This window comes from Buteo buteo, chromosome 5 (assembly GCF_964188355.1).
Source record: "Buteo buteo chromosome 5, bButBut1.hap1.1, whole genome shotgun sequence".
Taxonomy (NCBI): domain Eukaryota; kingdom Metazoa; phylum Chordata; class Aves; order Accipitriformes; family Accipitridae; genus Buteo; species Buteo buteo.
This window is the reverse complement of record NC_134175.1, coordinates 35,591,884-35,604,559: the sequence shown is the minus strand read 5'-3', so window position 1 is coordinate 35,604,559 and position 12,676 is coordinate 35,591,884. Positions and strand designations below refer to the sequence as shown.

General features: G+C 39.0%; 1 protein-coding gene across 1 annotated transcript in view; it reads right to left on the bottom strand.

Annotated features, from left to right (window-relative positions):
• ITGB6 (integrin subunit beta 6) overlaps positions 1-12,676 on the bottom strand; it is a 58,296-nt gene that overhangs the window by 4,644 nt on the left and 40,976 nt on the right. The window contains exons 13-17 of the mRNA XM_075028590.1: positions 12,120-12,537; positions 10,958-11,180; positions 8,308-8,405; positions 3,354-3,473; positions 1,055-1,221 (exon numbers count right to left, since the gene is read on the bottom strand). Coding sequence (XP_074884691.1) covers positions 1,055-1,221; positions 3,354-3,473; positions 8,308-8,405; positions 10,958-11,180; positions 12,120-12,537 — 1,026 coding nt within the window. The remainder of the gene's footprint in view (positions 1-1,054; positions 1,222-3,353; positions 3,474-8,307; positions 8,406-10,957; positions 11,181-12,119; positions 12,538-12,676) is intronic.

Here is a 12,676-nt window from a genome sequence, read left to right as displayed (position 1 = left end):
CAATATAATTTGTGTATCAAATGTTGTGGTTGGACCATTCTAAAAGCACAGATAATGTCTCAGCGGTGAGGTGTGACTTGTCACGGTCCTTGAGCCACACAGACTACCACGCATTGGGAGAAGGGTAAATCCCACCTGGGCTTTTAATCCTGGCCTCCCATGATTCACTTCCTATCATTTCCTCTTGCAACAGAAAGAAAATGAAAATGCTTCTATCAAGTGTATCCTTCCCTTCCCTCTTCCCATATGTAGCTCGCTCGAAGGATAAGAAAACATTCTCAGGTGGCATCGCCTGTACGCAACTGATTTTTCCCATCTCAAAAGCTGAAAGGGCAGCAGCGTCCATTCTTGCAGAAATGTTGCAATCACAGGGCTTTGTACGAGAATGGAGCTGGGTGAACGGCAGCGTATCGCCTGTCCTCCTGACACCCACCAGAAATGCTTACTCAACGTGCTTTTTTTCAAAGAGCCTCAGAAGTCTCAAAGCTTTTGCAGAAGAGCAAAAAATTCAGGGGCGGAAAGGAAAGAAGAAAAGGGAACATGTGGTGTAAGCTTGCATTAGACATCTGCAAGCTATAGATAGAAGAGAAGGCCTGAACTTCTCTGCCCTTTTACCTACATTTTGGACAGCTTACATTGATTGCTCCTCTGTGTGAGTGGGCTCTCATCATGACGGAGACCATCAATAACCTCTCTTTCCCAAAATGGGCTCTGTTTCTGGGAAGAGGAGTACGCCTCTGATAATTACATGGGCAGCAAACAATTTCGCTAAGATTAATCAAAGGCGAGGCACTGATTAAAAAACAACTAATAATAAAATGTTATCTACACGCTTTTACATGTGGAAGAAATTAAACTAGGAGATTGAACTCCAGCTATTTTTCATCCCTAAAAAATTGTAATTTTACTTTATAGAATACTTAATGTAGTGAAAACCTATCAGTAAAATCTATCCATTTAAAAGAACAAAACCAAGACACAGATTTTTAAAGGCAGTTGTGTATCATGCAAGCAAATTAAAGAACCTCATATAAAATCAACGCAGTTAACGTACCGTTTGCCATTTAACTTTTGATTTTTCTGCTTCAAACTTGGCCACCTCTTTTCGGTCTTGAACTGACACCAGTAATTTCCATATACAAAGTAAAACAATGCCAATGAGGAGGATAGCAAGGGTGACACCCACCATTATCATTGGGATGTTTGGAAGCTGTGGGCAATCTGTGGAAACAAAACCAATTATGACTATCAATAAATTTTAGGCAATTAAAGACATCCAAAAGGCATGGTGGGCTTCTCATTTGCTGTGAACTGTGCATGCCTTTTCCTTCAAGTCTATGTTATTTTCCTCCTGTTAGCTTGCTAAAGGGTTTGTGAAACTGGCTGAAAAATATTGCATTAAAACGTTTAAAAAATTAATTACTAACTTCTTCCCCTGCTCTTTTACCATGTCTATTAGCAGCTGCTGGATACAGACGCAGATACTGAAAAGAAATGTTAGAAAATCATTTTCAGATCTGTGTCGATATAATTCTAAAAACCAGGGCTGAGTTGACAAGATTATGAATTTTACAATATTACAGCTGAAGCTCTACTTCAATTAACTGATATTTAGTGTGTTGCAGAGGAAAAGATTCTAGCAAAATCTGTATCAGGGTGAAGTCACCAATGATATTGAGAAAATAGAGGAAACTGCATTTCACTCATTAAAACATAGAGGAAAAAAACCATTATATGTGCTGAAAACATTGGACTGAAGAATTTGAAGGAATTTTGCATTTCATATTCTGCAATAAATTTTATCATACAATATTTCAGAGAGTCGAAATTAAAACTGAAGTTTTTGCTTCACCAAAATGCAAAGAAGTTCAGTTGTTTTAATATTAAAAAGTATTGTTCATGAAAGTTGGTGAATGCTAGTATTTTACAAATTTTTCTGCTGAACCATGGGTTAAGGACATTGAAAATTTCATTTCAGTCTTATTTGGCTTACATGATTGTATTTCACATTACTTTTTTGGTTGATGTCATCATTTAACTAATTCTGAGGGGTCTGGTTTGAGCAGTGGGTTAACGGCCTGGCTACTGGTACCATCTTGAGTTTGGTTCCATAAATGAAATCAATTTCTAGAGCATTTCTGAAGGTCTCATCTCAGTTCATATCTGCATGCATTGCAGCCGCCACAGCACAGTAGTTTCAAGGCCCAGGAGCAGAACAGCAGATGACAGTGAACCTGGTTATCGTAGGGTTGTGGGAGGGCCACGACACAGCGTTTAATGAACTGTGCTTTCCTTAAGATATTTCTTTCACTTTTTTTTTTTTTTTTTCAGGTCTACTTAAAATGCATAGTAAATGTATTTAATAAAGATAAAATCTTACCCTTAAATTCTTGAATCTTAGGAGTGTAGTTTACAAAGGGATGCGCTTCTTTAGTACTAGCTTTGTTACAACCATCTTTGTTGTAACAGTAACCTATACAAAACCAGACTACTGTTCTTATGGTAGAAGCTGCTTTTTTGTGCAGTGAAATCCCTTTCATTTTCACATGTATGCTACAGAAAGGCTGCACAAAGGGTTAACAAAATAAATGCCATTTGTGCCAACAGAATGAGGTTACAATTTTACAATTCTGCATGGCTTTCCCTAAAACTTATCTAACATTTAGCACTGAGACACTGGGTGTGCCATGTCCATCTCCCCTCCCCGCCCCGCCCCCCCCCCCCCCCCCCGCCTCCAAAAAAGGCATTTTCTTTGCCTGGAGACTAAACTGTTTGGCAGCTGAAAAGTGGTGTCTGTTCTCTCCTGTCCTAAATTGTTAGGAGCTTTAATGAAAAATCAGTAGTGAAACAACAGTAAGTAAAGAAGTAATGTTAAATGAAAGGATATCAGGACACTGAATATCTGTTAGTTATGCAAAATATTCAAAGCTTAATGATGCTGCAACATTAAACGTAATTATATTTTAGAATTTCATCAGGTATACCCAATAAGATAGTCTTTTGGAGATTTGTCCATCTATGAAATACATGTCATTTCAAAGTGAATTATAGTTTTCTCATATAATGCAAATGACATTTGGTATCATCATCTTATAATTGCACAGGGCTTTAGAAAAATGAACTTACTCTTACAGCCCAGGGATCGTTCTGCCCATCTTTCATGAAAGGCCAAGTATTTATTTTACTAACACATTAAATACGTACTTGAGGAGGTGCTCCTTTGGCTGGGCAGAGGAGAGCTACAAACACAAGGAGGTGCACTGCTGCTTAAAAGAGCTCAGCTTCTAGATAGCTCATCCTGCCTGTGTTTTTAAATCAGATTCCATGTAGAAAAAGCAATATTCACTGCTTACCTTTCTGTTCTATGCTATGAATGACTGTCCTTCCCTGCTCATCCATAGCCAGTAGAAATGTGGTTATACATTCATTTTCTCCCTGCAAAGAGCAGGGAATGGATTTATCCTCTGAATAATCTGCAGAGGGAGGGAAAAAAGTCATTCATCAGATCAAATGAAATTTAACACATAGTAACAAGAGAGACTGCTGGCATCCTGTCTGTTACAGCCTTGTCTGTGGATGGTAGAGAGTGAAAGATGAAAGCAGAAATTCTACTGGGTTTAACAACTTTTCCTCCAACCCAAGCTTTGTTTTGTTCTGACTTTTCACTTATAGTTCCAAAGAACTGATCCACGTGTTGTCAATCTGCACCGACGGTCTAGTGCACCTTATTAATCTAGTCTACTGTGAATATCAATGAATTGGAAGTGATTCCAAGATGCTTAACCACCAGCTGTCTAGGAAATGTAATAGTCCCCACTTATAGGACAAAGTAAACAGTATGTTCTCTTTGGTTTACAGTTCCTCCTACCATGTCTAGATTCTGTTTCAGAAAGAGATATACATACATCAAACAGCAATGGATATTGTTAAAAGGGTTCCCATTTATTTCTTCCACAATAGCCCTCTCAAAGATTAGTGTGTCCAGTACTGTCTATACTAAATATAGATTAATAACAGAAAACTGCAATTCTGGGATCTTTGTAATGTAATTCCAAGGGAAGCAGATAAAAAGTGACCCAGGATGACAGTCTGCCCCCATTTATTTGTCTCTCCATTTAATGTAGATCTGCACAAAAACTTAATTTATTTTTTTTTTCCCAGATGATTCCTAACTGGGAAACCTTTTCTGCAGAGAAAAGTTCATTCAAAGGGAACAGGGAGACAGGAGGAAGCTGGCTGTGAGGGAAAATATAAAGCAAATAAGTCAATTGAAAATTGAGACTACAGATCCAGAGCCACAAATGCCGTAATTTGGAGCATAACCATTATATAATATTTTTACAGAGCAAAAATGTCTGGCCTTATAACTGTGTGCAATAATACCTCTGAGGCTGAATGCCTATTATGTTTCCATATAACCCATGATTTGAACAGCACTGGAAATCTAGGTATGCTTTTCAATACATTTTTAGAAAAACTTCTTAGGTTTTATTTTTAGAGGCAAGAAAATACAGTAAGCTTCTCAAACATTTCTTTAAAAATAATTGTCACTCTCCATTATTTCTTACCCATTCAAAACTCTTATTGAAATTTCATAAGCAACTGTACTAAAAACCTTAAGTCCTCAAACTTTAATATGAAGAGTAATGAAATGCAAAGTAGGAACCAGATAGGACTATGGATTTTAAAGAAACCTATGGTACATAAAGAAATAAGTGCTCACTTTTCTACTTTTTTCTTTTTTTTTTATATTGCTTATTATCATAAGGTTTGATCTTATAGAAAACACTATTAAACACCACAGAAAATAAGAAAGTATAAACAGTTCACTACCTTACAGTCATTTTCTCTGCTTGTTATGAAAAAAGAATCACATCTGATTGAATTTCAATGGAAACATGCTCTTGATTTGGGATAATCTTGCATTTAAGCTGTTGCCTGTCCTTGGTGGCAGAGCAATGTGTTATCTGTCAAGGTGACAGGCAGACAAGGCTTGCTGATTTAACAAGATTTGGTTTTGTTAGAAGGAAGGGCCACAAACTGCAGACTGAGTGTACTGAATTAATGGCACTCATTGCCAGGTCACAATTCCAGTAACACTGTCACAAGTTTTGCAATATTTGTTGTTTCCCAACTCTTTTAAGCAAGCAGATCCAAAGAATATTAGCTTGGTTAAAAAAAAAAAAAAAAAAAAAAAAAAGAAGAAGAAGAAGAAGAAGAAGATGAAGAAGAAGAAGAAGAAGAAGAAGAAGGAAAAGGGTAGTTGTTAGCTATTCTGAAGGCAGAGAAAAACTTGCAGGCATATTCCAAATATCATCCAGAAGGCAATAACTGCAAATATAATAACTATTTTAAAATTGTGATTCTTAATTTAAGGTCATAATTTGAGACCAAGGGGAGCAGAAATCTGATTATGTGCAAGGATGTAGAAATGAAAGCAAAGATGCCAGTTCAAGCTATTCAGAACCCAGCTTATGCTTAGTATTTTTATTTCTCTAATGTTATTTTTAGGATGAGGGATCACTAAAAGAGACTATTGCATAGATTATTCTCAGTTCATCAGCACAAAAATTTGCTTAGGTAGGTAAAATCCTGTAATTTACACCTGTGTAACTTTCTGAGTTCTGCAGTGAATCATCATACTTTCTCCACTTCTGCCTGCAGCCTAATTCCATTAATTTCAATGGTATTTGAAATCGTTGGAGTCACACTGGAAGAAGAATTGGGTAACAGGCAAGCTGGGGCCTCAGAGAGTGAAAGACTGTTTCCTAACAGATACTTAGATAAAAGATTCAACAAAAAAAGATTAGCTGTAAATTTACATGTCATTATGCCCTTTCTTGTTTGTCTTTTGCTCAACAAAATGCTGGTTTTGAACGGTTTCGTCTCACTTTGAGTCAGAACAAGAGAGCAGCGCCGATATAGAGGTTTGTTCAGGTTCCAGCATCCACTTTGTTGCCGTACTGGGAATTTGTGCAGTGTCAACACTATGTGGTAGGAAAAACTCCATTTCTCCGGAAAGTGTAACTGTCCCTGTTGGGCTTGTGGCAGGAGCAGCCTGGTGCCCTGTGGCCGCAGTGGTGGTGGGAGCCACTTTTTAGGAATTGCGGTTCCTCCTGGGTAGCGAGTAGTGCAACAAGGGCTCCTCTTACACCCATCTGGCAAGGGGGGGATTAGCCTGATTTACTATTCAAATATCAAAAAAGGATGAAAATAAATATTCGAAAGCGATGCCTGCCATGGAGATAAGGCCAGTGAAGGTGAAGCCATCAGCAGCCCCAGAGCTGCTGTGCCACCCCGTGTCCTGCTGGATCCCCAGCCCAGGCGGAGAGGCTGCCCGCACCGCGGCCGTGCCGGTGACCCTGCTGCGGCAGAGCAGGAAGAGAAAACCCCGGCACCACAGAACCGGAGCAGAGGAGGCGAAAGGCACAGATCAGAGGCTAAAATAGGCATTCCCAGAAAACAGGAAAATGTAAAGACTACGCCTTTTTTTTTTATTGCTCCACAGTTCCAGTCACTGTGTTGCAACATACACATGCAAAAGAGAAAGTAAATCTTTAAAGTGCTAATATTTTATTTAACCTAGAGCTATTTCTAGTTTTCATAAATCCTTGAAGCATTAAAGAAACTGAAATATAAACCAGAAAGAAGCAGTATGCTACCATATGAAGTTGCTCAATAAACTGTCTTAAATATTATGTGGTGGTCTAGTTATACCACTTTCAAATTTTATTTTTTTTTGTTTAGGTAATAGAGTTTTGATTTTAGGATTTTTTAATTATTATTATGATGAAGACTTTTTTTCCTCTTGATGCTACTTCCATGCCAAAACAAACCCTTTGAGCTATTACACAAGCATTTAAGATGAACCACAGTTTGCAACAGCTTTTTTTTTTTTTTTGAGGGGTTAGTGTGGAAGCAGTTACCCAGCCTTCACTACAGCAGTTGCTGTAACTGCTGCAAATAAATTTTAAATCTAAAGGAGTAGCTGACAGTCCCAATCAGGGAAGCACAGAACATGAAAAAAAGGAAATAAGCAGGAACAGGAGATGATGTTGTCATGCTCATATTCCTGTGACCTCTGTGTACATAAACAGAGCCATATAAATGACTGTTTCTGCTTTTGATTAGTATTCATTATATTTGAAAGTAGAATGTCTTATATATTCCTAGCTACAAATATCTGCCATCTGGCAAAAGCAACCTGAAAACTTTACTAACTACAGAGATACAATAAAAGTGCTTTGAAGCTTGTAAAGACATTTTTTTTTTGTTTATAAACAAATACTGATGTCTAGAAAGGCAAAGCATAATAATAATTTCAATAAAAATACAAAATTAGAGTTAGTTTTCCTTACAAGGGCAATATTTACAACTTTTAAGCGCTGTATTATGGAGTAAAGTCATCAAAACCAAAAGGTGTAGCTTTGTTGGAAAGTTGTACATCAGTGAAATTTCTGCATGCATGCAGCTCTGGATGGGCTTTCAAGTTTGGAGACACAAACTGTAGATGTGCATACAGCATTCTGCATTGTCATCCTAATGCTTACATTTGTCTTATTTAATACTTGTGGTACATATGTGATGTGGATATATGTACCTATGTTCTGCCTCACCTAACAATTGCATTTTGCCATAGGACTAGAATTGCAATTAGAATAAATACAGACTGCCTACTGAACAGGCAAGCACCTTCCTATACAGGAAAGAAAAAGATACACTATTTCATTTTAAGTTATATTTTTTTTCTGAGAGTACTATTTTATTCAAAGTTAATTCCTATTCCAGAAATTCCTATTATTGGGGGGCAGTTTTTAATTAAAGCAAGCAACTGAAAGTTGTGCTTAGCCTTTAGACTACTAGAAATGTCTTTGCCACAGGTAAAAGGGCTGTATCTAGTTGCCAACTGTAATCAAGAGTCTGCATAAGGACTGGAGTCAGGTTTTGCATTTGTATGGTAAAAGAAGCCACACTGGAACTCACGGTACAGGCGTGACTTAAACTCAGGGCCTTTCATCAGCCATTGATTTGCAGGGACTGGTATTTATTAAATTCTATACTTTCTTACATAAACTGCTTATGAAGTAGGTGTGATCCAGTGAGTTAATTAACCTGGAAGGGTAACACCAGCCCTGACCTGAATTTCCTACTTACCACAGAAGAACCGTAGACAGACAGGAATCACCTTATGAGCCATAATATAATTCCATGGCAGAAAAACAAGGCTACTTTCAAATATAAAATTGCTGAAAGTGGAAACCATCACTAATCACACACACACAGAAAAGGAAGACGGAGTGTACAAACCCTTTGTGGTGCTGATCGTTGCATCAACCAATTTGCATTTGTCACTGCATTCTCCCGGTGACTTGTCATCAGAAGCCAAGTGACATTCCACACAGATCCTGCAGAAAACAATTCAGCAGCTCATCAATCTCTGCCTGTCACAAGGCAACAACATAAAAGCCAGTATGTATGCATCTGCATTTTAAAAAGAAGCTAAACAAAAGGTCTTGTGCTATGGATACAGTAGTTCTCAGAAATATGATAGGTATTGCCACAAAAAAAAAAAACAAACAAAAAACCCAACCAAAAAAAAAAAACCCACCTGAATAAAGGTATTGTGGATAAGCTCTCTCTCATCCTCTTTTCTCTCCCAGCTTATTAGCTACCAGACAGAACCCCAGGCAACATTATTCATGTAGGTCTATCAAAGACATGCGGTTACTCACACATAACATTCATTTTCAAAAATAAATATTCTGAACTAAGCTCATGCTAAATACCAGCTGAAGGAATGCCTATCAGATGAATAATATCTGAAATCAACTTCAGGGAGATCAAGCTGGGGCACCTACTATAAGTCTTCCTTTGTTGAAAGTCTATTGAATAATGTATTAAAACACTATTCAGGTGTCTCAACAGATGTATCTTGAATGAGATTACTTATCTCAGGAATTGCTTACTTAGATCCTAATTATATTAATGCAATTTATTGGAAAATTATTTACTTTAATGGTGGAATGACTGAAATATTATTTAAAATCAGAGTCTAAACCAATTCCTTTAGAAGTCTCTGAAAATCTTCCCAGAAAGTCAATGAGGATTTTAATAAATCCAGAGTTTATTCATGGAAAAAGGCAACAACGAGCAGAATTCATATATGAAAATTTTTCATGCAAAAATGTATCTTGCTGATTCTTCATAAATAGTTTCATCCCAATTGAGGGGCTGAGATTCTGAGAAGCAGCCTGAAGGACCGACTGTTTAAAGAAAAGAAAAGAGAAGAACTGCAACAAAACATCCCCCCCAAACTGGCCATCTCTTCTTGCACTGAGTTACTTATATCCATGGGAATATGCTGAGGCTGCTGAGATTACCTCCACGGGATGGAGATGACCGTATCACTTGCTCTGGAGATGGCAAATAGTAAAAGCAAGTGGGTAATGGGATAGCCTCTATCTCATGGAGGCAAATTCAGTGTTGTTGGTGTTTTTGTAATATTTGCCATGTTTCTCATACTACCACTTTTTTTCTCAGCTGCCTAGCCATTGATCTCAATCCCCTCTGACCTGGTCTTTCAGCTCTCTCGGTTACCCTACCCAGCTATTCCCAATGTTCTCTCTCTTTTGGCTTTCCCTGCCCTGCGTTTCAGCAAGGGAAGACACTGAAACAGAGAGAAAAGATCTAACACTGCATACAATATACATGTTTAAATAGGCTAATGTAATGCCCATCGTGTAACTTTATATTTCTTATTCTCTGCCAAACTGGGCAAAGCAGCAGCATTGTCCTTTGTGTTTAGAAGAGTTGCATGCAGAAGTTCTCTTTACTTAAAGCTTTGAACAAACTGATAGGCTCGCTTTTGTAGGTCAAATTTAGCACTAACATAAATGACGATTTAATCACATGCCTTAGAATAGCTTCTCATCTCAGATATAGAGTAGACTGCAACGGCAGGCATGAAAATACAGTGGCGGAGAGCTGGTATGGAAGAGAAATGGGCCTCAGCTCTAAATAAGTAGACATGACATCATCATGAAACATTAATGCAACCTACACTGACTCGGCGCTCAGCAAGCAAAACCAGGGTCATTAATAACATGTATTCTGTGAAGTCTAATTCAACTTCTATCTTAAATTTCTACTGAAGACTGCTCATTTTGGACCTACTTTAGCCCTACAAGAGCTCACAATACAAGCATGAGCATGGGTGTACTTAGAGTGGTCAGCTTTATGTCACACATTTTTGGTTGCTTTTCCTATCCTGCAGCATAACATACACCATGCATCACAGCAGGAAAGCTACATAAATTTTGTATGCTCAGTGAACAGAAGACACTTCACCCTTTACAATCAATTTATCATCAACTTATACATGACATACAGCTATCCATTCATCCTCAGACTATGACCTAGTTTATCATAGTTGGGCCTCTTTAATTCAGCCAAGCTTAACTGAATTTGGACTATGGATTTGCACATGCATAAAGCTTGAGCAGAGAGTGTGACCTTATTAATTCATATGCATGAGAACGGTGATACAAATGCCAAATTTTTCTGTGAGTCCTCAATTTTGCTGGAGCAGCTATGCTGGGATGTTTACATTCTGTACTGTGGACTGGAAGGAGGTTCATCTGTTTTTGTCTGATGTTATCGTATAAGCCCACCATTCTGATTAGTTGTACAGCCAGGGACAGCAGTGGAAGTGTGATGTGTTACTTGTGCTGCTTGAAGGTGATTAAACTGTTTTCCATAAAGTCTTTTTGTACAAGAGTAATGCTGATAAATGGTTGATGTATGAGTTACGACTACCCGTCTCAAAGGACAAAGAAGCTCTTGGGTTCTGGTCTGTAAATCCAATTTACAGTAGCGGCAGCGAGCACACTGCTGAGGCAGTATAGGAAAGAGATACCTGGATGATACAAACATCAGAGACATAAAACCAGCACATTACCGCCTGGAAGTGCAAGGGTCACCGCAGAGAGGACATTTTTCACACGTTTGGCCTGAAGCCCCCAGATGGGTGCAAGCACACGACCCACAGATGCATTCGCCTCTCCCACTGCACAGCGTCCCATCCTCAGCAATGCAGGCGCTAGTGTCAGTTGTGCAATTACAGTATTCACCAGTCCATCCACTGTGGCACAAGCATTCTCCACAGTCACAGTCACCATTGCCTGGAAAAATATTTATTATACTTCAAGTCAGTCTCTTAATAGGAATCTGAATGATGGCCATTAAAATCATTCTCCTTGATAGCAGATATTTTCCCCTCTCCAACTCTTCTCACTCTTAAACATCTTTCTTCCTCCCCTAGCATTTTCAGTTTTAAGCCAGGGGATCAAATTTTCGCTTAGACTGGCTGTAAGCCAGTGCAGCTCCATTCTCTTCACTGGAGTCCTCCACACAGATCTTATCTCCTGACAGTGCACAACCTAACGGGTAAATCCTCTTTTCATTTATAGCAGTATAATTTCAGCCTATCCGTTCAGCACAATCTCATTGCTGGTTCCTGCCAGTTTAATGTTATCCCCACTGTTTCAATATAATCACTTCTGATTTATAATGGTATAGCCCAGAAAAAAAATTAGAAATACAAGTTCTCAAATTCTGATTGTATCTTACCAAGATAAACCGAGAATCATTGTGGCTACTGGGTTAAAATTATAAAAATATCTGAATTATCCTAAAAGTGATTAATTAAGATTAATTAATTAAGATTGCTATGCTTTGGTAATTATGTTAGAGTGAAATTGTACACTGGCTAACACTGATGTATGTCAATATACTTACCTAAACTTCCTTGGAGCTACGATCATCTACATACAGCCTTTAAAAGTCTGACCCAGTGTGATGGTAGCTGATATGCTCCAATAAAGCCATGCCAACTTAGACTAGCTATGGAGTGGTTAAAGGTGTCTCATTTTTAAATTTGCAAACAGGCTTAAAAGTTGTTTCTTAACTCTAAAGATCACTTAGAAATAGCAAATAACACTTTATACAGAACTGTTTGCAACTGAATACATGACAAAAACACAGATTCACACGCTCATAGCTGAGAGTGAGACGATAAAGCTCTCAAACGCAGCCGCTAAGATAGCGTCAAGGGACTGTACCTCCACACTGGAGCCCTCTGTGTCTCACACAGGAGAAGTCATCGCATTCACAGCGCGGCCCGTACACTTTTCCGTACGGGGACGGGTGGCAAACGCACTGGCCGCAGTAGCAGTCGCCTCTGCCGCTGCAGGAGCTCTGCTCTGCCGAGCCCTTGCAGGAGCTGGTGCCGAGGGAGCTCTCGTCGCATTCGCAGTGCGGCCCCACGTACCCCGGGCTGCAGACGCACACCCCGCACTCGAACGAGCCTCTCCCTTTGTTGCATTTGGGGCTGTTCGCCTCCGCCTTGGCCTGACAGTTACAGTTGCACTGGGGATGAATTTCCATTTCCAGCGTGTCACTGAGTCCCACTGGTTTTATCACAATATGCCTCCTGGTTTTTTCACAGGAGGAGAGACTTACAGTCACGTTGAAAGAGACCTGGAAGAAAAAAAGGCGGCTGTTCAGAGCTGCAGCACACGTAGCTCTGCAGGGTGCTCGGGAAGCACGTGCAGAGGACAGAACAAGAGGGTCGTAGATGCTGCCGACTTTTTTGTAACTTGTTTGGAGGAAGATTATT